At 42.5% G+C, this 27263-nt stretch overlaps 1 protein-coding gene across 3 annotated transcripts in view; it reads right to left on the bottom strand.

Moving 5' to 3' along the window:
• Nucleotides 1–8571: 8571 nt before the first annotated feature.
• LOC106588535 (ras/Rap GTPase-activating protein SynGAP) overlaps nucleotides 8572–27263 on the bottom strand; it is a 75510-nt gene continuing 56818 nt past the window's right edge. Inside the window, exons 13-20 of one of the 3 annotated variants that reach the window (XM_014177666.3) lie at nucleotides 25333–25523; nucleotides 24812–25016; nucleotides 23436–24053; nucleotides 22288–22833; nucleotides 21430–21597; nucleotides 18874–19085; nucleotides 18632–18659; nucleotides 8572–9809 (exon numbers count right to left, since the gene is read on the bottom strand). In XM_014177666.3, coding sequence (XP_014033141.2) covers nucleotides 9771–9809; nucleotides 18632–18659; nucleotides 18874–19085; nucleotides 21430–21597; nucleotides 22288–22833; nucleotides 23436–24053; nucleotides 24812–25016; nucleotides 25333–25523 — 2007 coding nt within the window. In that variant the 3' untranslated portion in view covers nucleotides 8572–9770. Of the gene's footprint in view, nucleotides 9810–16884; nucleotides 18660–18873; nucleotides 19086–21429; nucleotides 21598–22287; nucleotides 22834–23435; nucleotides 24054–24811; nucleotides 25017–25332; nucleotides 25524–27263 lie in introns of those variants that run through there. The other 2 variants (XM_014177665.3, XM_045709675.2) reach the window with 2 other exon arrangements.

The following is a 27263-nucleotide window of genomic DNA, read 5'->3' as shown; positions in this document are numbered from 1 at the left end:
AGATAGATTCGCTTCACATACTGAGACAGCGGGCCACTGTTTCGTTCCCTCGGATGCTTTCTCCGGTGAGATACATTCAGCCTCTCACGGCGAATTGTAGGAAATGTATGAAACACAGAGAGACGAAAGATTCATTATTTTTATGTTTTTTAAGGGGGGGTGGGGGTACATTTTTGGCTGGAAGTTTGGCTTCCCTTGGCATCCATGAGATGATTGTGGACTACAGAAAAAGGAGGACTGAGCACCCCCTCATTTTCATCGACAGGGCTGTAGTGGAGCAGGTTGAGCGCTTCAAGTTCCTTGGTGTCCACATCACCAACAAACTATCATGGTCCAAACACACCAAGACAGTTGTGAAGAAGGCACGACAAAGCCTATTCCCCCTCAGATACTCAAAAATGTATACAGCTGCACCATCGAGAGCAACCTGACTGGTTGCATCACTGCCTGGTATGGCAACTGCTCGGCCTACGACCGTAAGGCACTACAGAGGTTAGTGCGTACGGCCAATACATCACTGGGGCCAAGCTTCCTGCCATCCCGGACCTCTATAGCAGGCAGTGTCAGAGGAAGGCCCTAAAAATTGTCAAAGACTCCAGCCACCCTAGTCATAGACTGTTCTCTCTGCTACAGCAAGCGGTACCGGAGCACCAAGTTTAGGTCCAAAAGGCTTCTTCTTTATTATACAATAGCCTACAATCTCTGTGGGATGAAAACGCACTATAGGCTTCTCTACACTAGTGCGCTCTCCTAGCCTCGAGAGACCGCTAGAGGACGTTGTCTTTCAGATGGGACATTAAACAGGTGTCGTACCTCTCTGTGGTCACTAAAGATCCCATGGCACTTATCATAAGAGTAGGGGTGTTAACCCTGGTGTCCTGGTAAAATGTCCAATCTGGCCTTCATACTATCATGGCCACCTAATCATCCCCAGCTTCCAATTGGCTCATTCCTCTCCCCTGTAACTATTCCCCAGGTTGATGCTGTAAATGATAATCTATTCTCTTACCTGGTAAAATAAGGGTTAAAAAAAAACATCCCCCAAAAATTGTGTCACTGTCCAAATACTTTTGGACCTCAATCGCAACGCATGCATACTAACCAAGCCCATGCTTACGTGGTTTTGCACATGTACCAGGTGATAGAAATCTCAATGGCTGTACCATCATTTTGGATATTGGATATTTTATCTAAAATTTCTAATGGCATAAGGACCAACCAAGTGGACAACCGGTAGAGTAAATTCAAATGACAGTTTATTAAATTCTGGCTACACAAGGCCATACAAGCCACCTTTTGGAAAATTGTGAATGACATAAAGTCAACCTAATCTCAGCAAGCTATAGCTTGCTAATAGGTCAGAAGGCCGGCATGAGCGTGGCCTTCTTTAATGGAAGCTCTCATTCTGTGTCTGAACCAGCATGGAAGCACATGCCTATCTCCATATTCCCAACAGTAACATACTGGAGTTGCATGCCGTCAACAAAACAATATCAAGGGCAAATGTCCTGACGTCGAGATCTTGAAACATAAAGATATTGTGGACAAACATCCTGACATGGAGTTTCTGAAGCAAACAATATCTCTATTAGAACATCCTGACTTTGAGACCCTACAAACAAAAAAACAGCATAGTGGACAGAAGTTCCCAAAAATTGAGATTTTGAAACTCCCTGCACGATTTAGAACCCAGATTTACTTTATATATCAAATAAACAACTGTTTCAATTTAAATAAAAGGAAATCTTAAATTAGTTAAATGAAAGGATGAAGTGAGGACCTACACACCCGTATGTTTATTTATTCATTTTTCAAGCCAAAGAGGCATTAAGTTTATTACTGAAGAGCCACTTGTTAAATAAGCATACCCAAGAGCCACTTGTTAAATAAGCATACCCAAGAGCCACTTGTTAAATAAGCATACCCAAGAGCCACTTGTTAAATAAGCATACCCAAGAGCCACTTGTTAAATAAGCATACCCAAGAGCCACTTGTTAAATAAGCATTCCCAAGAGCCACTTGTTAAATAAGCATTCCCAAGAGCCACTTGTTAAATAAGCATACCCAAGAGCCACTTGTTAAATAAGCATACCCAAGAGCCACTTGTTAAATAAGCATTCCCAAGAGCCACTTGTTAAATAAGCATTCCCAAGAGCCACTTGTTAAATAAGCATACCCAAGAGCCACTTGTTAAATAAGCATTCCCAAGAGCCACTTGTTAAATAAGCATACCCAAGAGCCACTTGTTAAATAAGCATACCCAAGAGCCACTTGTTAAATAAGCATACCCAAGAGCCACTTGTTAAATAAGCATACCCAAGAGCCACTTGTTAAATAAGCATACCCAAGAGCCACTTGTTAAATAAGCATACCCAAGAGCCACTTGTTATTAATGTTGTTGCATTGATATGTCCGGCTAATAACTTCTAGTTTTGATTTACATTTGGTTGAGTTTTCATCTAATGTGAATTCAATGTGAAATCAACAAAAAAGGTCACCATATCATTGTATTTAGGTTATGAAATGCCCTTACGTTGATGACTTTTTGCAAACCCAATCAGTTTTCCAAGTTGATTCAACAGCATCACATCGATTTTTTGTTGTTGTTGTTTTTGCCCAGTGGGTTTAGCCATAACACTAGGGCGTTTTCTAGCGGATCGGTTTCGCTTAGTTGCAACCATCGTTGGTCACCGCCTTTCAAAGTGTGTTGCATTAAAGAGATCAAATTTGTCCGATTTGCTCCGACTGCATGACAAAAACCATGTGATCAAAGTACAGCATATGAAGCTTTGACTGAATGTGATACTAAAGGCTCTCTCTCACCAATTGATTGTTCAATGTACACACATCTGATTTCAGTTTGTGAGTGTGTGATATGGGGGTGGAGACATATTCATTTTGACATTAAAAAGAAAAATGTTTATAAACAGTAGCAACTAATTTAACACTGCCATGTTGATCTGAGCCTTGCTGTTGGAAAACTACAACAGTGTCTGACTTTTGGCTGTGGCAGATGCACCTCCCAAGACTTCACTGGTCAACTTTTGTCTACAGTCAGTTGCTTTAGCTTATCTCAACATCAAATAATTTACGAGTAATGACTAAGTACTTTACTGTAATAGTTATCCATTAAAACAGAAAGAAACAAACGCTATAAACAATTTATATTGCAAGAATTTTGCTACTGTAGGACTGTCTGGGAGTGGTCTGAGTGGGTAAAGGAAGTACACCAAAGCAGTGCATTCACCAGTTTGGATCAATCCACCAGAGCGGAGGGGCCTAATAGGAGGGATATGTAACCTGAAAACTAGCTGTTATTGGCAGATTGGTTTGTAACTCTCTTTGTTGTTGGTCTATTAACGTATACCACCTGCTGATGTCACCAGGTAAGACAGAACTCCACATGCTGATTAAAGGTTATTGTGTAGCTTGTATTTCCAACCAGCAGCTTTCAGAAAAGAACACTGATCACATTGTTTCACATCTTTACAGCACTGGTTTCATCAGCTATTTTACAATATGATACAAAACATAGAAAACTGAATTTTGACTGCACTGGGCTTTTTTTTGAAGGTGAAAAAAAATATTGGCTCTCATACACATAAGGGTATCTTTGGTTAATTTCTATGACATTCAGTGGCTGAGCTACAACTCTCTAAAGTCGAGGACTCAAACAAACTTGGACTTTGCTTGGGAAGTAATCTAACAGAATGTGTGACTCTGTTGCCATCAATTGAGCTACAGTATTCAATTTCAATTAAAGTGATACTTGATGGGTCAAATCAGGGGCGCAACTTTGGTTTAAGAAGTGGGGGGACATAAGTTTTTTTTTTATCCAGTCGGATAAACACTCCAAACAGCCTACCCAACCGCCCGGAGGTGTCCGCATGGTCCTAAAGCACACCGTTGCCCTTTCGTATCACATTCCAATGACAAAACTGTGGGGGACAAAAATGCAATTTCAGAATGGGGGTGGGGACATGTCCCCCCTTTCCCTCCTTCATATAAATAACATTTTTCTTAGCTGAATAACATTTGGTCAAATTGGTTCAATACTTTTTTCCCCCCCTATTCATATTTTTATGAAATAGCCTATCCAAAAGAGGTAATGAGTCATGTTACACTATGTAGAATTGCAGGAAATTAGACTTAGAAACAACTAAACGTTTTTTCACAATAGCTGAAATATCAGTTAAAAAATTTTCATTGCTTACAATGCGCAAAAAAAGGGTAGTTAGTGTGCTTGTGTTAGCAACAATTATTCCCCATTCATTTATTATACCCAGGATTCTCTTCCAGACCTATTTTAAAGGGATAGTTCACGCTAATTATAAATGTCCATATCTGTTTCCCAGAGATAGATAGAGGACTCATCTTTGTATCTGTGCCATTATGGCATCTCTGACAGGCAGTGCCATTGAGGCTATCTCCATTTTAAAGTTGTTATTTTCTTATTTTGTGTTTGAATAAAACGTAAAGCTAATATTGATGATTTACGGACAGTCCTGAACCAAATTTTATCATTCATTTGTTATGGTCACTAGATGGCGGTAATATAGCTTAAAGCCATTTACAAATTATAATCAACCCAATTTGAAGACAATTCTCTGATTGTTGGCTGATCACTCCCAACCAATAGGAATCCCCACCCTGTTGAATAATTTGAAATAGTGGAAGCCCTCAATGGCAAAAGCACAACACTGTAGTTAGATTAGATACAGCACCGTAATTGACAGAACACACAAAGCATGTGGGAGGATAGGGATATATCTATTTATTCATTTGTTTGCTTATTTAAATCTCCAGAAATATAAACTTCACCCTTATTCACATAAAAGCAATTTCTGTTGAATAATTAAGTAAATATCAATAAAATCATTGTAATAGCAATAATAATTACAATAATCATCATACTAATTACAATAACCATTACCATCATGAGACTATTAACATTCATATGAAATCTCCATAACATTTCGATAAATATGTTTTTCATTGATCTACAGTATACACACAAAATACTGTCTGCATACAAATGTCTGTGACATTCCCTAATGTCCATTAAAAGTTTGACAATAGGAGGGGGTGTTCAGGGCTTATGGCTTGTCAAGGGGCATGGCTAACTTTAAGGGAAGGCTCCATCATAAGGGTAGCATCAAAGGGAAGGCTAAGAGAAAAGGCATTATATCACGTCACTCAATGTAATGAATAAATAGGTAGTTTCAATATGATAGATTAAGGGTTCAGTTGATTTGTATGACAATCTACTCATGTGTCTAGGAGTAATATGCATGTAATGTTATAGCAAAGCAGCTGAGAATGATTTACATTTGAAACTTGAAAAAAATGCCTATATTGGCTAAATCAATATATGGCAATTCATTCCTTGTGGCTACAGCAAACATTTCTATGCTATTCACTTGTATTTTGGCCACTCGGTTATTGACGTGAGAAGATGTTGATCTGAGGCTTTTGTAGATGAAATGAGAAATGACCCCATTGTTTTTTTTTTTAATCTGATATTTGAAGAGAGGCACAGTATATCATTTAAATATATTGCACCTGTATCTATGAAAAGCATGATCTTAAGTCTATCTAAATCCTTAACTATCTCAAACACTACAAAAACAACTTACCATAAGGTCTACTCATAAAACTAACAAAGATCTGTATGTAAATATATATACCTTAATAGAACTATGAGAAAATAAAATATTAAAAAGAAAAGTGTTAAAATGAATTAAATAGTTTCAAGCAGGAATTGGTAAAATCCACTGCCCCAATTTATATACAGAAATTACCAACACATAAAATAATGTCAAAGTTCCATACAGTTTGACTAGAAGGGAAAGATAAAACATTTACAGAAATCTCTGTGGGATTCATTTTGTTAGAGTTGGTATGTGAGTCTGTGTGAAAGGGTGTTCTTTTGTGTGTGTGAGGATTGAAATTGTTATTTTTGCGTGTACAGAACAGGGTGGTGTGTATATGCATGGGTGGAAAACAAAATATTGATGTTTTGTTTTTCCTCGAGTGGGGGGAACCAAGAGAGGACAATACACAACTCAAATGAGAAGACATGGGATCTGCTCCTCTGTGTAGCCATGTTTGTGTACCCCCTCTCGTCCCTGCCGTTGTGAGGTGTATTTTTATATATTTTTTGTCTTAGGGAACAATTCTTCACACACACACTGCATATTCACACATACTGCACAAACCAACCATATACACTGAGTGTATAAAACATTAAGGACATCTGGTCTTCCCATGACATAGACTGACCAGGTAAATCCAGGTAAAAGCTTTGATCCCGTATTGATGTCACTTGTTAAATCCACTTCAATCACTATAGATGAAGGGGAGGAGACAGGTTAAATAAGGATTGTTAAGCCTTGAGACAATTGAGACATGGATTGTGTATGTGTGCCATTCAGAGGGTGACCAAATATTTGAACACCTTTGAACGGGGTATGGTAGTAGATGCCAGGTGCACTGGTTTGTGTCAAACTGCAATGCTGCAGTTTTTTTTATGCTTAACAGTTTCCTGTGTGTATCAAGAATGGTCCACCACCCAAAGGGCATCCAGCCAACTTGACACAACTGTGGGAAGCATTGGAGTCAACATGGGGCAGCATCCCTGTGCCCCGATGAATTGAGGCTGTTCTGAAGGCAAAAAGCAGGGGGGGGACTCAATATTAGGAAGGTGTTCCTAATTATTGGTATACTCAGTGTACATGGAACCTTTTTCTTGTATATTCAACTATATATATATATATACATACATATACAGTACCAGTCAAAGTTTGGACACACCTACTCATTCTTTATTTTTACTATTTTCTACATTGTAGAATAATAGGGAAGACATTAAAACTATGAAATAACACATATGGAATCATGTTGTAACCCCAAAAAATATTCTTCAAAGTAGCAACCCTTTGCCTTGTGACAGAAGATAGCCCTATTTGGTATAAGACCAAGTCCATATTATGGCAAGAACAGCTCAAATAAGCAAAGAGAAACGACAGTCCATCATTACTTTAAGACATATTCTGCCAAGTGCAGTCGCAAAAACCATCAAGCGCTATGATGAAACTGGCTCTCATGAGGACCGCCACAGGAAAGAAAGACCCAGAGTTACCTATGCTGCAGAGGATAAGTTCATTAGACTTACCAGACTCAGAAATTGCAGCCCAAAAAAATGCTTCAGAGTTCAAGTAACAGACACATCAACATCAACTGTTCAGAGGAGACTACGTGAATCTGGCCTCCATTGTCGAATTGCTGCAAAGAAACCACTATTAAAAGACACCAATAAGATGAAGAGACTTGCTTGGGCCAAGAAACACAAGCAATGGACATTAGACCAGTGAAAATCTGTCCTTTGGTCTGATTAGTTCAAATTTGAGATCTTAGGTTCTAACTGCTGTGTCTTTGTGAGAAGCAGATTAGTTGAATGGATGATCTCTGCATGTGTGGTTCCCACTGAGAAGCATGGAAGAGGAGGGGTGATGGTGTGGGGGTGCTTTGCTGGTGACACTGTCTGTGATTTATTTACAATTCAAGGCACACTTAACCACCATGGCTACCACAGCAATCTGCAGCGATACACCATCCCACATGGTTTGCGCTTAGTGGGACTATCACTTGTTTTTCAACAGGACAATGACCCAACACACCTCCAGGCTGTGTAAGGGCTATTTGACCAAGAAGGAGAGTGATGGAGTGCTGCATCAGATGACCTGGCCTCCACAATCCCCCGACCTCAACCCAATTAAGATGGTTTGGGATGAGTTGGACCGCAGAGTGAAGAAAAAGCAGCCAACAAGTACTCAAGTACCCACAAGTATATTTGGGAACTCCTTCAAGACTGTTGGAAAAGCATTGCAGGTGAAGGTGGTTGAGAGAATGCCAAGAGTGCGCAAAGCTGTCATCAAGGCATATGGTGTCTACTTTGAAGAATCTCAAATATAAAATATATTTATATTTGTTTAACACATTTTTGGTTACTACATGATCCTATATGTGTTATTTCATAGTTTTGATGTCTTCACTATTATTCTACAATGTATAAAATTGTAAAAATAAAGAAAAACACTTGAATGAGTAGGTGTGTCCAAACTTTTGACTGGTACTGTGTGTGTGTGTGTATATTTATATGCAAGGAACAGATACACCCATTCAATAATTGAGACATTAAGTAATTCCATCTGATGATTGTTCTGCCACACCCCTCTGTGATGATAAGGGGAGGTGAGTACGACCTGAAGGTTGGAGTCCAGGCATCTGCACGAGTCTAAGGTGAAAGAATGGCGTCAATTCAACTGGGACAGGTCACTCATGACAATAGTAGCATCCCTGATCCCCAGCCAAACACGACCTCCGTAGCTGAGCACCACTTGAGGAAGCGTCCTTCCTCCGCTATCTAGTGCAGATTGATACTATGATCACAAGAGGGCAGTGTGTCCCAGACTTTGATGGAGGCAGAGCAGGTCAAATCCCCCTCTTTTCCATCTCAAAGACAACCCATACATACAAAAGCGAAGTGGTCCAGAGGAATCGTCCACAATGTAAAGAAACCTTACTGGGATATCAATTTAAAGAAACAAACACCACACATGTCCAGGTGAGTAATTCATATCATTAAAACACATATGTAGGAAATGTAAAACAATGTCCATATGTCCCAGCTCCTTAGGTTGAAATTGTATCTAGATGACATAGAAATTGAAACCTTTTGTCCTTCTGTTGTGAAACATAGGGCTGTGCATATTTAGTATGTTTACTCTCGGGTAGAGATAGAGAAGTGCAGTACAAGGAAAAAGGAGGAAACAATTAGGCCGGAGAGATAGATATGTTCACGGCATTAAAGAGATATATAGTCTGAGAACAGGGGCAGTATTGGCAGTAGGCTTTCATTTCATTCACCGTCTGTAATACTAAGTATTAAACTACTCAGTTTAATACTAAGAACATAAAAAAACATAAATTGGAGCCATAGTGGTTGACAGCATAACTGGACGTGTTACTTTTACTGGGTATCAGATGCTCCCATTGTTTTCAATAAAACAAGGGCGCAAGCAGCGTGTTTCTCCGACAGGCCCCTGGGTGCTGGTTCTTTTTTCAAGAATTCCACCCGCTGGCCCTGGGTTACGCGTTCAGCGTAGCAGTTAAAAAACCTACTGCTTTCGCGAAGGCCTCGGTGTAGCAGGTTTGTCACAGGGGAATTAATAAAGTGAAGTGAATAATTGAGGAATCTTGGGATCCCCAAAGTCTCTTTCTCTCTCTTTCTCAGTATTGTGCTTTGTCATACCTATTAAAACAGAAACAACAGGTTCAATATTGCCATGTTTCATCACTCGTGAATGGGTCACTGCAACACGCAGACAATGTAAACATCACCACTCATATTGAGCTGATTGTCACCAGGGTCAAAACTTACAGTGGTATTGCAGAGAGAGGGAGAGAAAGAGCAAATGCATGAAGGAGTGTGTGTTTGTGTGTTTGTGTGTGTGTGTGTGTGTGTGTGTGTGTGTGTGTGTGTGTGTGTGTGTGTGTGTGTGTGTGTGTGTGTGTGTGTGTGTGTGTGTGTGTGTGTGTGTGTGTGTGTGTGTGTTAGCATGTGAAGACCCCCCCCCTTGAATTTTCCAAAAGTTCAGCTTGTTGTGGGAAATCAACAGATCTGGAGCAGCCATGTACTGCAGACCTCTTCTATGTTTTGCCTTAGATAGCCAATAGGATTAAGCCGGGACCCATATCAGCTCCGCCAGTCAGGTTCCAGGGTGTCCTCCGTAAAACGGTTGGATTGGCTGCAGGAAAGGAGGGAAAGAATAAAATGGTGAATGGGCAATGGATGAAACAACAATACGAATCTTTGAGTTATTCTAGACTGCAATTTATTCTAGACTGCAATACAGTTAAACATTTAGCAACCACTGCAATAGAACTATATGGTAAAACAAAATACCCTCTCCATCTGTCTCTCTCCACACACACACACACACACACACACACACACACACACACACACACACACACACACACACACACACACACACACACACACACACACACACACACACACACACACACACACACACACACACACACACACACACACACACACACACACACACACAGCCTGAAACCCTTAGTAGGAGAAATACAAAAGACGCAAATAAAAAGGTACAAAAAGCCTTCCCAATCCACACATCATTAACTATGATTTACTAATTGTCAACCTCAAAACTGATAGAAGCCCATTTGACCGTTGGATTAAAAACAACATAACCACCATTATTGGATCAGCCGTCAAATATCAGAGAATGGCTCCTTTAGTCTTTAAAACTAATATGTCATTTTATTATTATTCCTTTATTCAACAAGGTTTGTTAACTGAGAACCAATTCTTATTATTTCAAAGCCCATCTAGTGACTGATGCTGGAAATTAGCACAAACTAAAGCAAGATGGTGCAATGCATCTGCCATCTGGTAAATCAAATGTGTCAATGTCATTAAATCGGTCCCTATCAAGTAAATCTACTATTATTTGGAAAAAAGGCCAAAAGGAGAAACATAGCCAAGAGGATGTTCTGGGAGTGAAAACTCGTCTCTCCACTTGACTCGTTTCAGTAATCACATTTCGTTATTAGACTGCTCTCCCCCCGGTTAAACTCAGATCTGATGCTGCTGTTGCCGAGGTCCAAGATGCCGTGCTCCTGGCTGGCGTAACCATGGTAGTAGTTGAGGGGTAGGCTCGGTTGCCATGGAGCTCCCCATTGTGGCTGACGTGTAGGCGGGGAGGTGGGAGGGGAGGGAGGGCTCCGTTCCAAGGGGAGTTGGCACAGGAGACACCCGAAAAGGAGACCCCGGGCCTGGCAGTGGCGGTGGCTGTCCCCCCCCCCCCTCCAGGGAGACCATGGGGGTCTGCTGAACCCAGAGAGGAAGAGTCCTCTTCCTATCGATAGCAAGATAGAGGGAGGGAGGGAGGAGAAAAGGCGGAATGGTGGGTGGGAAGGAGTCAGAAGAGAACGCATGGGGAGAGAACGTCACACAGGAGGGGATAGAGGAGGGGGATGGGGGGAGTTTTGCAGAGAGGGAGAGAAGAAAAATGGGTTATAAAGTAGAGGAATGATAAATTCCAACGGAGATGAAAGAAAGAAAAGAAAGAAAGACGCCACAAGAAAGCTCAGGACAGAGACAGGGGGGGGGGGGGGGGGGGGCACAGGGTCGGTTTAGGGTTCTTTAGGAACCCAACTGAAGAAAACGGACTGATATACCTGGACTTATCCAATAAGAAAAGCTATTTTTAATTTTGCGTTGCAAAACATTTTTTGTTGTTGTATGCCCTAATGAACACAACCCAGGTGTAGTCCAACCATTTGTCTGAGGCAATACAGCCTCAGCTGGCAGTAGAAACCTTTCCTTTCCCTTCATGTAATGGAATTGATAAAAGTCAGCGTTTGTCATTAAAATTTGAGAAAATGTAGTTGTCAATGGGCTTCATATCAGTGACACCCTAACAGTGTTGGCTGCCTTAATTCACTGCAGACTGAGGCCTTATACACACAATGAACAAGTAAAGCTAGATATGCCCAAGTTACGAAAAATGTCACGTGGAGTCTGGTTGAGTGGGTAATGCTCTCGCCTTTGGATCCATATAAGTTCCCCCCATGGCGGGGATCCTGGTTCGATCATGAGCCCTAAACATTTGTACTTCATATACGCTGTCTCCCTGCTTCTGCTCCTATCCTTTCTCAAATAATAAAAGAAAAGTCTCATGTTTAACCTCTGTTCGGTTCATCAAAAACTCATGCTCCTGATCAATCAAAACCACTGTATCTGGCAGATGCCACAAACTCATCCTCAACACAGGGATGCATGGAAAACTAGCATTAGACATGCACTCTGTAAGACTTACAAAAATAAATAGCCCCTAATTTCCTGTAAAGACGTATCAGTACACAAAGATAATTTCCTGTAAAGATGTATCAGTACACAAAGAATTTCCTGTAAAGATGTATCAGAACACAAAGATGCTAATGTATCCACCCAACCACCCCAAAAGAACTAATGAACATAAACACAGAGGCAACACAGTTTGAATAAAACAACAACCAAAATCACAGGTACCACGGTATGTGAAATCATGCTACATGAAAACAGAAATTCACATTACCCACAACCCTCTAGCAAGAAGAAAACCCTCTTTGCAACCATTCAGAACCGAGTGAAGTACCCTCTCAAAGAAAAGGGTTGTTTGAGTAGAAAAAGTGCTACATAGAACCATTGCTGTTTGAAGCTTTAATATAGCAGATATTGTGAGTTTTATCAATGGCATTGTTTGCATCATTTCTAAATCCCCTTATTTAAATGTTTTCTTTATTTATATTTTTTACCGAACTCTACTTTTTTCCCCAACCCTGTTTACTATCAGTGCAATCCCCATCTTCTTTCTGATTCACACATTGAGCCTCTTGCTTTTGAAAAATTAAAACAATGTACGAATATTTCAAATTATTAAATAGAAGTTAAAACAGTTGTACCATGGTAAGGTACTTAAGACATTTTGTTTTCAGAAATATAGGGGGTAAACTGTTTGTGCCTACATCTGTAATGAGGGGAATTTTGCAAAAAAGTAGTCAGTGATTGGATCGCCTTCAACCAATCAAATGTTGTCCAGTTGATAAAACTCCATTCTCTAGGACTCAGTAGAATATACTGCAATGCAAAGCAACACCCCAAATATTTACTACACCATTCAACCTTATACCAAGATGGCGTAGCAGTCAGATGTCTTTGTCCTGTCTTGTCCCATCCCGTGTATATATTGTTTTCTTCGTATATATTTCGTATATATTTTTAATCTCAATTTCAACATACTCTCCTGCCTCACACAATGTGGTATGGATCTGCTATTTTGTATACTTTAGAACCGGAACCCCTATCAGGAGCTAGCCAGCTAACTAGCTACTAGCTAGTAGTCAGTTAGCCACTGCTAGCGGTCATCACCGTTAACTAGGACAACAGCCAGCCTCAGCTCGGTCAATTCCTGCCTGTCTGTGCAGCGTGATATCAACCCAGAACATATCGGACTGCTTTTTCTCTACCACATCTCCGGATTCCTTCCGCAAGCTCTGAACCTTTACACCGGATCATCGCAGCTAGTTAGCTGCTATCCGAGTGGCTACTCCTGGCTAACGTCTCTGTCCCGAAGCAAGCACCAGTTAGCCTGGAGCTAGCCTGGAGCTAGGCCCATCTCCTGGCTAGCCGAAGAGATCCATCAGACAATTCATGGGCTTCAATACCTATTTTGCCAATTGGCCTGGACCCTTTGCTGCCGACACGGAGCCCTGCCGATCCGTCACGACTGGTCTGCCGACGTAGCCGTTCGAGGGGGTTTCAACAGGCTCTCCCGTAGCGACGTCCCCCTGAAGCCCATCTGCTAGCCCCGGCCTACTAGCTGTCTGAATCGCCGTGTCTCCAGCTCGCCTAGCTACTCACTGGACCCTATGATCACTCGGCTACACATGCCTTGTCTATTGCTGTTTTGGTTTGTGATTATTGTCTTATTTCACTGTAGAGCCTCCAGCCCTGCTCAATATGCCTTAGCTAGCCCTTTTGTTCCACCCCCCACTCATGCTGTGACTTCACCTGGCTTAAATGGTGCCTCTAGAGACAAAACCTCTCTCATCGTCACTCAATGCCTAGGTTTACCTCCACTGTACTCACATCCTACCATACCATTTTCTGTATATTATGCCTTGAATGTATTCTTTCGCGCCCAGAAATCTGCTCCTTTTACTTTGTTCCGAATGCACTAGATGACCAGTTTTTATAGCCTTTAGCCATACTTATATCCTGTTCCTCCCTAACTTTAACATTTTTCGAAAAGATAGAACTGCCAAGGGGGGCGGAGTTGCAGACTACTGCAGAGATAGCCTGCAGAGTTCTGTCATACTATCCAGGTCTGTGCACAAACAATTCGAGCTTCTACTTTTAAAAATCCACCTTTCCAGAAACAAGTCTCTCACCGTTGCCACTTGCTATAGACCCCCTTCAGCCCCCAGCTGTGCCCTGGACACCATATGTGAATTGATCGCCCCCCATCTATCTTCAGAGTTCGTACTGTTAGGTGACCTAAATTGGGACATTCTTAACACCCCGGCCTTCCAACAATCGAAGCTAAATGCCCTCAATCTCACACAAATTATCAAGGAACCTACCAGGTACAACCCTAAATCCGTAACCAATGGCACCCTCTTAGATATCATCCTGACCAACTTTCCCTCTAAATACACCTCTGCTGTCTTCAACCAGGATCTCAGCGATCACTGCCTCATTGCCTGCGTGCGTAATGAGTCCACGGTCAAATGACCACCCCTCATCACTGTCAAACGCTCCCTAAAACACTTCAGTGAGCAGGCCTTTCTAATCGACCTGGCCCGGGTATCCTGGAAGGATATTGACCTCATCCCGTCAGTAGAGGATGCCTGGTTGCTCTTCAAAAGTGCTTTCCACACCATCATAAATAAGCATGCCCCATAAAAAAAAATGTAGAACTAAGAACAGATATAGCCCTTGGTTCACCCCAGACTTGACTGCCCTTGACCAGCACAAAAACATCCTGTGGTGTACTGCATTAGCATCGAATAGCCCCTGCGATATGCAACTTTTCAGTGAAGTCAGGAACCAATACACTCAGTCAGTTAGGAAAGCTAAGGCTAGCTTTTCCAAACTGAAATTTGTTTCCTGTCACACTAATTTCAAAAACTTTTGGGACACTGTAAAGTCCAAGTAGATTAAGAGCACCTCCTCCCTTCTGCCCACTGCACTGACAATAGGAAACACTGTCACCACCGATAAATCTACGATAATCGATAATTTCAACATGCATTTTTCTACGGCTGGCCATGCTTTCCACCTGGCTACCACTACCCCGGCAAACATCTCAGCACCCCCTGCAGCAACTTGCCCAAGTCTCCCCCGCTTCTCCTTCACCCAAATCCAGACAGCTGATGTTCTGAAAGAGCTGCAAAATCTGGATCCCTACAAATCAGCTGGGCTAGACAATCTGGACCCTCTCTTTCTGAAATTATTCGCAGAAATTGTTGCAACCCCATTACTAGCCTATTCAACCTCTTTTTCATATCGTCTGAGATCCCCAAAGATTGGAAAGCTGCCGCGGTCATCCCCCTCTTCAAAGGAGGAGACACTCTAGACCCAAACTGTTATAGACCTATATGCATCCTGCCCTGCCCTTCTAAAATCTTTGAAAGCCAAGTTAACAAACAGATCACTGACCATTTCGAATCCCACCATACCTTCTCCACTATGCAATCTGGTTTCTGAGATGGTCATGGGTGCACCTCAGCCATGCTCAAGGTCCTAAACGATATCATAACCACCATCGATAAAAGACAGTACTGTGCAGCCGTCTTCATCGACCTGGCAAAGGCTTTCGACTCTGTCAATCACCGCATTCTTATTGGCAGACTCAATAGCCTTGGCTTCTCAAATGATTGCCTCGCCTGGTTCACCAACTACTTCTTAGATAGAGTGCATGCTCTTCAACCGATTGCTGCCCGCACCCTCCCGCCTGACTAGCATCACTACTCTGGACGGTTCTGACCTAGAATATGTGGACAACTACAAATACCTAGGTGTCTGGTTAGACTGTAAACTCTCCTTCCAGACTCACATCAAGGATCTCCAATCCAAAATTAAATCTAGAATCGGCTTCCTATTTCGCAACAAAGCCTCCTTCACTCATGCTGCCAAACATACCCTCGTAAAACTGACTATCCTACCCATCCTTGACTTTGGCTTTGTCATTTACAAAATAGCCTCCAACACTCTACTCAGCAAACTCGATGTAGTCCATCACAGTGCCATCCATTTTGTCACCAAAGCCCCATATACTACCCACATTTACATTTACATTTACATCATTTAGCACGCACCACTGAGACCTGTATGCTCTCGTTGGCTGGCCCTCACTACATATTCGTCGCCAAACCCACTGGCTCCAGGTCAAGTTTAAGTCTTTGCTAGGTAAAGCCCAGCCTTATCTCAGCTCATTGGTCATCATAGCAACACCCACCCATAGCACGCGCTCCAGCAGGTATATTTCACTGGTCATCCCCAAAGCCAACACTTCCTTTGGCCGCCTTTCCTTCCAGTTCTCTGCTGCTAATGACTGGAACGAATTGCAAAAATAACTGAAGCTGGAGTCTTATATCTCCCTCTCTAACTTTAAGCATCAGCTGTCAGAGCAGCTTACCGATCACTATACCTGTACACAGCAAATCTGTAAATAGCACACCCAACTACCTTATCCCCATATCATTACTTACCTTCTTGCTCTTTTGCACCCCAGTATCTTTAATTGCACATCATCATCTGCACATCTATCACTCCAGTGTTGCTAAATTCTAATTATTTCACCTAATTTTTGCCTACCTCCCTATTCTTCTACATTTGCACACACTGTACATAGATTTTTCTATTGTGTTATTGACTGTACGTTTGTTTATGTGTAATTCTGTGTTGTTGTTTTTGTTGCACTGCTTTGCTTTATCTTGGCCAGGTTGCAGTTGTAAATGAGAACTTATTCTCAACTGGCCTACCTGGTTAAATAAAAGTGAAATAAAAAATACATCCGGTCTACTCCATCATACAGTAGATGCCATTCACACCAACTTCGAGTTAGACATGCCTCAATATGAAACTTTTGTCTTTTGTCAGTGGTGGTAAAAATGAAAGAATGTAGTGACATTGTGCCTAGACAGACATTGAACAGCTTACATACAACGGAACAGACATGGTGCACATATATATATATTTATATATTATATGTTGTCAAGTAAACTAATTCATCAATGTAAAATGAACACCATTGTAGATGTTTCGGCATGGGTTTTTTCAAGGGAAACTAATGTTGAGAAACTGGATTGGGTCCATGAGTTATCAAGGCCCTTTATGGGGTTAAGGACACGACCGTTCAAAAGTTTGGGGTCACTTAGAAAGGCAGAGTTGGAAAGAAAAAGCCATATCTCAGACTGGCCAATAAAAATAAAAAATTAAGATGGGCAAAAGAACACAGACACAGACATAGGAACCCTGCCTAGAAGGCCAGCATCCCGGAGTTGCCTCTTCACTGTTGATGTTGAGACTGGTGCTATTTAATGAAGCTGCCAGTTGAGGACTTGTGAGGCGGACTTGTGAGTTTCTCAAACTAGACACTCTAATGTACTTGTCCTCTTGCTCAGTTGCGCACCGGTCCTCCCATTCCTCTTTCTATTCTGGTTAGAGCCAGTTTGCGCTGTTCTGTGAAGGTAGTAGTACACCGTGTTGTTGTCACGACCTGGCCAGTATAAAGGTTTATTGTTATTGTAGTTTGGTCAGGACGTGGCCGAGGGTATTTGGTTTATGTGGTTCGGGGTGGTGTTTTTTCTAAAAGGGCATTTGATTTAAGTATTCCGTGGTTTTTGGGCACTGTTCCTTGTTTACGTATTTCTATGTTGATCTAGTTGGTTGTATGTCTATGTTTGGTTAATTGGGGTGGACTTCCAATTGAAGGCAGCTGTGTGATGTTGCCTTTGATTGGAAGTCCTATATTAGTTGGGTGTGTTTGTCTGTGTAATTGTGGGAGATTGTTTCTTGTTTAGCGTGTGTGAGCCTAACAGGACTGTCTAGAAATCGTGAGTTCGTTTTGTTATTTTGTATGTTCATTTTTGAGTTTATTAAATGTTCAAAATGAACTAACTCAACTCTGCTGCATATTGGTCCTCTTTTTCCGACGATGATTTCGCCATATCGTCTGACGACGAAGAAATCCCTGACAGTTGTATGAGATCTTCAGTTTCTTTCCAATTTCTCGCATGGAATAGCCTTCATTTCTCAGAACAAGAATAGACAGACGCGTTTCAGAAGAAAGTACTTTGTTTCTGGCCATTTTGAGCCTGTAATCAAATCCAACTATTCTAAAGAAGGCCAGTTTTATTGCTTCTTTAATCAGAACAACAGTTTTCAGCTGTGCTAACATAATTGCAAAAGTGTTTTCTAACGATAAATTAACCTTTTAAAATGATAAACGTGGATTAGCCAACACAACGTGCCATTGGAACACAGGAGTGATGGTTGCTGATAATGGGCCTCTGTACCCCTATGTAGATATTCCATAAAAAAATCTGCCATTTCCAGCTACAATAGTCATTTACAACACTAACAATGTCTACACTGTATTTCTGATCAATTTGATGTTATTTTAATAGACAAAAAAGTTGCTTTTCTTTCAAAAACAAAGACATTAATAAGTGACCCCAAACTGTATAAGTAACCCCAAACTGTGTATGTTACAGTCTTTTTTGCCACAGTTACGGCATATTTGGGTAAGCATATCTGGGTAAGCATGTTGCAGAGTAGCAGGTTTCCAAATGCATTCCACTAGCTACATGCTGCCACTACTAATGTAAAAATGGCACGTATGACAGACCAGTGAATCCATAATAAACCATGTCGACGTACACGCCATAGATTCAGAGACTAGAAGACACTCTCAGCCATACAGACAAACGGACAGACCTGCTCTCTGAACATTCTGGGCTTGATTTCAGGAATGGCACTCACTCTCAACTCATCCTCCACAGCCATGAGCCTGGAAAAGAAGGAGACAATGTTTATTTTAGAGAAAGCTACAGAGCCGTGATTCCGTTTATTTATACCATTTTGGCTCCCAACTTTAGCCTTTCCGTTTTTTGAAACAGATATGATGTTCAGGGAATTGAAATTCTCTCTAAAGTAAATGCTATCTAGGCAAGTGAGCAAGCAGACATGAACCTTCTTTCTTGTCTTGTTTTGGTCGAGCTCACCTGTTGATAATGCCTTTGATTTGGCTGTCCTTTTCCAGCTGCTGCTGCCTCAGCATGCGCTCGCTGTCGTCCAGCCGGCTCTGGTACTGTGATAGGATCTTGCTGGTCTGCTGCTCCTGTGAAAGCATCCTGCGCTCATACTCCTCCAGCTTCCGATGGGACATTATCAGACGCTCCTTCAGGGAATGGATCTCCTCCTCGTATTCCTTTACCTGGCAGAGAGATGACAGGAGAGGGAGATCAATGCTCTGGAATTCTGAATGCATTAGCATATACAGTTGAAGTTGGAAGATTACATACACTTAGGTTGGAGTCATTAAAACTCGTTTTTCAACCACTCCACAAATTTCTTGTTAACAAACTATAGTTTTGGCAAGTTGGTTAGGACAACTACTTTGTGCAGGTAATTTTTCCAACAATTGTTAACAGACAGAATATTTCTCTTATAATTCACTGTATCACAATTCCAGTGGGTCAGATGTTTACATACACTAAGTTGACTGTGCCATTAAACAGCTTGTAAAATTCCAGAAAATGATGTCATGGCTTTAGAAGCTTCTGATAGGCTAATTGACATCATTTGAGTCAATTGGAGGTGTACCTGTGGATGTATTTCAAGGACTACCTTCAAACTTAGTGCCTCTTTGCTTGACATCATGCGGAAATCACAAGAAATCAGCCAAGACCTCAGAAAATAAATTGTAGACCTAACAAGTCTGGTTCATCCTTGGGAGCAATTTTCAAATGCCTGAAGGTACCACTTTCATCTGTACAAATAATAGTGCTTAAGTACAAACACCATGGGACCACGCAGCCGTCATACCGCTCAGGAAGGAGACGCATTCTGTCTCCTAGAGATGAACGTACTTTGTTGCGATAAGTAAAAATCAATCCCAGAACCACAGCAAAGGACCTTGTGAAGATACTGGAGGAAACAGGTACAAAAATATCTATATCCACAGTAAAACGAGTCCAATATCAACATAACCTGAAAGGCCGCTCAGCAAGGAAGAAGCCACTGCTCCAAAACAGCCATAAAAAAGCCAGACTATGGTTTGCAACTGCACATGGGGACAAAGATCGTACTTTTTAGGAGAAATGTCCTCTGGTCTGATGAAGCAAAAATAGAACTGTTTGACCATAATAATGACCAACGGTATGTTTTGAGGAAAAAGGGGGAGGCTTTCAAGCCGAAGAACACCATCCCAACCATGAAGCACAGGGGTGGCAGCATCATGTTGTGGGGGTGCTTTGCTGCAGGAGGGACTGGTGAAGCAACATCTCAAGACATCAGTCAGGAAGTTAAAGCTTGGTCGCAAATGGGTCTTCCAAATGAACAATGACCCCAAGCATACTTCCAAAGTTGTGGCAAAATGGCTGAAGGATAACAAAGTCAAAGTATTGGAGTGGCCATCACAAAGCCCTGACCTCAATCCTATAGAAAATGTGTGGGCAGAACTGAAAAAGCGTGTGCGAGCAAGGAGGCCTACAAACCTGACTCAGTTACACCAGCTCTGTCAGGAGGAATGGGCCAAAATTCACCCAACTTATTGTGGGAAGCTTGTGGAAGGCTAAACATTTGACCCAAGTTAAACAATTTAAAGGCAATGTTGCCAAATACTAATTGAGTGTATGTAAACTTCTGACCCACTGGGAATGTGATGAAAGAAATAAAAGCTGAAATAAATCATTCTCTCTACTATTATTCTGACATTTCACATTCTTAAAATAAAGTGGTGATCCTAACTGACCTAAGACAGGGAATTTTTACTAGGATTACATTTCAGGAATTGTGACAAACTGAGTTTAAATGTATTTGGCTAAGGTGTATGTAAACTTTCGACTTCAACTGTATTAGGCATACCCGGCGCCAGGATAAAGTGACTAAGAGGGCAGTTGAAATCGGGGGAAATTATATTGAATTCTGCTTATATCACGCTATACCACAATAACCATTAAGCGCTGGTGTTTCAAAGATGGTGATATTTACAAAATATTTACAAAACATTAAGAACACCTTCCTGATATTGAGTTGAAACCCCTCTTTTTTCCCTCAGAAAATCCTCAATTAGTCACGCCAACCCACCACTCAATTATTTGAACTTTATTTTTATTTAAGGTCATAAAACTAAAGCTAGCCCCCTCGTGGAGGCGGGTACGGTATTAGGGCTGACCCCAATGTTTCAGAGCTTCTACACTACACCTGTAGCACTGTATTCCCAACTTTTTCACAGTGTGAAAAACATGTATGAAAAAATGTATGTACCATCTGGTAGGTGAAGAATTAAATTAATTAAAGCATCACTTTCTTCAAGGAACAGTTGTTAATTCAAGGAACAGTCTAGCAATATTCTCAGGTCCCAATCCTGGTACATCAAATTATGACATAGAGTGAAGGTTTTCCTTTGACCCTGCCATAACATTCTTGGAACATCATGCTGGAGGTCAAATGTTACCATACAACAAAATGGAAATCAGATAAAGACATTCCCTTATAATCTTGGAACCTTCTTTAATTTACCAGAGAGGCTGTCATCACGACCAAAATAGACTCACCCTATCCATGCGTGACTCGTCCATGCTCTTGGAGTACTCCTTCAGCTTGAGGTCCTCAAGGTTCGATGAGCTACGCAATATTTCGATGTCGGCAGAGAGGTGTGGCATGTTGGACACCCAAGCCACAGTGCGCTCGTTGGGGGTCAGGGTGGAGGGGGACTGAGAACCCTGAAAGCAAAGAGGCAAGATGATACAGGAAGAGGCTCAGAAATTGCATGATCATGCTATCAAGATTATTAAGACTAAAAGGTACTCCTATCTCAGAAAGTATTTAGGAAAGCTTGTGATGTTGTCTAAACTGCTAAGACAGATGACTTAAATTACTTGCTAAACCAGCAACACCTTTCTGTGCTTTTTGGTTGGCTATCCATCTTCTACATGTATCTCTTTGGACTTACAAGTACTTCGATTTTTACAATATGCCCGTAATGTTCAAACAATAGCCTTCAATACATAATCGATTTTCTTTGATGTTACATTTACATTAGATAATTTTTACATTATGGGAAACAATTACAGATTGTTTAAAATCAAACAAAAATTACATGTTCATAACACTGAAGTTGTGACACAGGCTAAGCTATCTCAGTAATCCATCCCTCCTAAATCAGCTGAGATTCTGAGAATCACAGAAGTGTGATTAATATTGGCACCGGTTATTAACAGGTTTGATTATACATGTAGCCGAGGTGGTTTGTGACAAGTAACCTTGCCTGAGAACTCTAGACTCGTTTTAGCTCCCAGAGCTAATGCCAAGGCTTTAGCTCAGTGGACTAACACGGTCTCAAGTCTCCTGGATTGCTCCAGCTGGATACCCAGGCATTCCAACACAGAGCCCATGGCGTTCCAGCAATAGACCTGTTTATTGACTGTAGGCTTGAGCAGGTGCTGCTGTGGAGGCTGCTGCTGCTGCTGCTGCTGCTGCTGCTGGGACTGCGGCTGAGGCTGCTTGGTGCTCTTAGTTGGGGTGTCTGTGGTCTGAGGCTGCTTTGTGCTCTTAGTCGGGGTGTCTGTGGTCTCTCCGTTGCCCCCTTGTGGCGCCCCCTGGCCGTCCCTGGCAGAGCTCGACTGGTGCGGGAGCCCAGGGGCTGGGCTGTCAGACTGTTTGACGGACAACTGCTGCTGTTGTTGCTGTTGCTGTTGTGAGGGCTGCCTGCCGCCAAAGCTGGAGTCGGGCGACTGGAGAAGGAGGTTCCTGCTCTGGGGGCGAGCCTTGGGAGGGGTGGAGGTGGCCCCGGGGCTGATGGACAGCTGGGATTTGAGGCGCTGCGGGGGAGGCGGTGCTACGGAGCCATGACGGACAGGGTGCACGGTGGAGGGGGGAGTGGCCAAGGAGGTGGGAGTGCCCATGCCTGTGGCCGTCTGAGGGGTCATGCCCATAAGAATCTGCTGCTGAAGATTCTCCTGAGAGAGAGAGGGTGGGCGGGAAAAGGAAGAGAGGGAGGCGGAGGGAGGGGGGGCAGGAAATATTTAGAAAAAGAAGATACAGTATTTGAGATCAAATACTATAGGAGAGGGAGAGAGAGGGAGAACGTGTAAGAGGAGAGACAAGGAAGGAGATGAAGAATGGTTGGGAAGTCAATTTAATTGGACAATCCCTTTTAATTGGACAATCCCTGTCTAACTTGTTTTTCAAGCATCTACAGTAGTCATACAAACAATAGGGAGATACTGCACATTTCCCTATCAATGCTTCTAAAAAGTGACTGCTGGGTGAATTCATTCTTGGCAGTTTATTTAGAAATGATATGAAATATCTATTTAAATCTATGATGGGGTTTATCAATGCAACAGACAGCAACAACAGTCTGCAACAGCCTGATTGCTAAATGTAATGTCTACATAAGGTGTTACATGCACTGTGTGGTGTATGTTTAGTATGAAGAGATGTATTCTTGTTAACGTGCACTTAGGCTCTGACAATGTCATCTTAAATGCCGCAACCAGAATTAATAAAGTTGAATTTAATTGAAATTGAATTAGTGATATTTTCTTGGAATACCGACCTGCACTTGCAGCGAAAGCTGGCGCCGGGTGTATTCAGCGTTCTGGTTTTGCCGCGTGTAGTCATCACTGTAGCTGTGCGAGTGGACAACACTGGGCTGCACCAGACTGCTCTGTGGTCGCAGGGCCGAAAGGTCCTCACTACGCGAGAAGCCGCCATGGCCGAATGCCCGCACGTAGCCCTGTTGGTGGTGGGCATTGTCAAGCTCTGGGGCCAACAAGAGTGGAGGGGGAGGTGGCTGGGCCTGAGGACGACTGTGGGGCTGACCCCGAGGGCCATCGGCAGCCAGATGGAAGAGGGGATTCTGGAAGGAGAGGGGGAAGTGCATGGCGGCTGCCGCATGTTGCTGCTGCTGGGAGAGAGAGTCAGTGGGACCCCCCATGTGGTGAAGGGGTCCCCCCATCTGGCTTAACCTCAAGCCGGAGCTCCCAGAGCCACCAGCGGACATATGGCCTCCCATGCGAAGCGGGCCACCCAGGTTCCCGAAACTGTGGCCCAAGCCTGCTATAGAGGCCTGGGAGGAGTTGAGCATATCGCCCACTGAATGGAGGTTGGAGACGCTATTCATGCGTGAGTCCTGCAGGTCCATCATGGACACGCTTTTGTTAACACTGAGGACCTAGGAGAGAGACAGAACATAACCTGTCAACTGGAATAACCTATTATAATGTGACTAATAATAATGTTCACTATTTAGTTATTGGGGAAATTCATAACTACATTTTGAGGTATACTACAAGTTGTAATATACACTGAGTATACCAAACATTAGGAACACCTTCCTAATTTTGAGTTGCACCCTCCCCTCCCCCCTTTTGCCTTCAGAAGAGCTTCAATCCGTCGGGGTATGGACTTCCACAGGGTAAGCCTTCCACAGGGATGCCGACCCATGTTGACTCCAATGCTTCCCACAGTTGTGTCAAGTTGGCTGGATGTCTTTTGGGTGGTCGACCATTCTTGATACACACGGAAAACTGTTCAGCATGAAAAACCAAGCAGCATTGCAGTTCTTGACACAAACCGATGCACCTGGCACCTATTACCACACCCCGTTCAAATGCACTTAAATGTTTTGCCTTGCCCATTCACCCTCTGAATGGCACACATACACAATCCACATCTCAATTGTCTCAAGGCTTAAAGATCCTTCTTTAACCTGTCGCCTCCCCTTCATCTACACTGATTGAAGTAGATTTAACAAGTGACATCAATAAGGGATAATAGCTTTCACCTGGATTCACCTGGTCAGTTTATGTCATGGAAAGAGCAGGTGTTCTTAATGTTTTGTATACACAGTGTATGTGTCCAACTCAAAGTTTTTGTTAGTCAATTCACTGATGTCTGCTAGCGGCGATAAATCGATGCATCAAAGTTTACCTTTGGGTCTGGGTCAGTGATATCAGAACTGCTAGTGCAGTATGCAGGGCTGGACCGAGCCAAGGGGGGACGGGTCACGTAGAAAACGTCCTTTGAGCCGTGGGGGTCTCGTTCTGCAAAGCTTCCCATGCTTACATGAGACGAGAGGACACCGACCCCAGATAATCCCGCAGTTGGGGAGGGGAGACGGGAGATGTCTATTGAGCTGGAGATGATCATCATCATTATTACCATTGTCAGGGGCTGTATTTTAAAGCTATACTACAGTATATATTGTAGGTGACCCTCAAGGCTCACACCTCACCCCTCTTTGCATCAACATTATTTGTTAACAAAGACGTAAACGACAACCGAAAGCATCAACAATGAAAATTGTACAACCCTAGCTGTTGGATTATTTTAAAGGCGAAACAAGGCATTTATAACTTATGCTCTTCAATAATCAATGCATATCAATTGAAATGACTATTGAACCTCAAGAAATCTTACACAGATGGTGCGTTTACTCCCGGAGCAGTTACCTGTTGAGGTCCCGCATCATGAGGCTCTGGAAATCGGATGATACCAGGCGATTGAAGGACGGCCGTGTGATGAGCCTGTCCTGCTGCCTGTCTGGCTGGTGGCTGGCCTGCCGGTGGAGCTGGGGGTTCCTCAAGGCTACACTGATGTCATTCAGCAGACGTGGCAAGGGACCAAGCTTCAGAATAGCGTCCTGGGAGACAAGGCGTAATGAAAAGATGTGACTGTTTATCCCAAATTCTGTCCTTTCTCCCAAAGTGTGCACTCGTTCACTTCCATTCATGGATTCAAAAGCAAAATACTGTTATAAGAAATGTGTTGGAACCTCTATTTAGCGCAGGGCTGTTCATTTCCGGTCCTGGAGTGCCAAAACACTTCTGGTTTTCATCCTTTCCTTCTAACCAGGAACTGATTCAGACCTGGGATACGAGATGAGTGAAATTAACTACCAGTTAAAAACAGAAACGAGAAGTGTTTCGGCCCTTCAAAACCGGACTTGAACAGCCCTGATCACGTCCATGCTTATAAATGAGTGGGGAGGAGTGCATAAGTGTACACTTCTGGAGAAAGAACAGGGAATTGGGATACAGGGATCATGGAGAGACTTTGGCTACATCTCAATAGTCTAGAGTGGCTTCTTTTCCTCTCATTCATCTACACTGAGGTGAAGGAGCTGAGCAGATGAAAGCAGATGTCAACCATATTGTTATCACCTGTTTTGTGTGAGGAAGGGAGGAAGCCACTGTAGACTATTGAGATGCAGCCACGGGCTCAATTAAAACAAACGTGTTCAGTCGCTCACTCCACTCATTGATTACATGGGGAATCCCTAGAGTTGGAGGTGTCCAATATTTCAGTTGAGGTGTAGATTTTGCAGATGTTGTGTCATTTTACCCTATTGTTATGAATTTAGAAAAGGCTTGCCTATTTTGATCTCAGACAATAAAAAGTTATTTTCCCCTCCCCTCGTTCACTCCCCTTTCAGTTTCACTTAAGTGATATTTACCAGTCCTCCAAAACATTTGCGTGAACAGAGTGGTGTGAGCCAAAATAGAAAAGGAATTCAGCCAAGTGAACAGCGGGAGTGGAGGGAGTGAAAATACAAATGGATTTTAGCCAAGAGGTGGTGAGAGAAGAGGCGTAAAGGGGTGGGGGATGGAAACCAGTAGCAGGAGGTATATCAGCAGAAGAAAAGTGTATTACAGCTGTATTACAGTCACTTTAGATTTCTTGTTACACTTCAAAGACACAAATGCAAACGTAGCAAATAGAAAAAGTTAATTTTATACAATAAAAGGCATGTCTAATGCCTTGCTGCTTCACTAACATGCTCCTCCTCATGCGGCCAGTGTTGCGGGCAGCATTGACAACAGCAGGAGTGTAATCAGTCGTGGCTCAAGCCGTGAAAAAAAATGTGGCAGGTGTAGCATTGCTGTTACCTTGCTCAGCTGGAGATGGCAAAATATTCAGCAACTCTTGGAGGACAATGGAATTTGTCCTCAAAAACACTTATTATCAAAACGAACGCATTTAGGATGCGATATCTCAAGGAAGGGTACAGTATACGCAAATACATGTTGGTTTTAATAATAAATAAGTATTTTTAACTTCCTTTGTCCTCCAAGATTTGCTTTTCGGTTCATGAAAAATGAGGGAGCGACAGTATTTTCTTCATGGGTGATGACTAACCTTACCTGAGACCTGAAGACTATGACCAGGCTTTAGATTCTGTGGGTTTACGCATGTGTGTGGTGTTCAGAAGACCAGGGTTTGAACCTAGACAGTCACATTCCTCATAATCTCGTTCCCAGACAATTCTTCCCAAATGCCTGAAGAGTCTGGTGGACCAACATGTCAAACTTGGCCTTTGTTAGCCAATTATACAGAAAGATTGGGAGAAACTTAGGCATTGGCTTAATAGGCTTAATCTACC

The sequence above is a fragment of the Salmo salar genome, chromosome 27 (assembly GCF_965601325.2).
Source record: "Salmo salar chromosome 27, fSalSal1, whole genome shotgun sequence".
Taxonomy (NCBI): Eukaryota; Metazoa; Chordata; class Actinopteri; order Salmoniformes; family Salmonidae; genus Salmo; species Salmo salar.
This window is presented reverse-complemented; position numbering and strand designations above follow the sequence as displayed.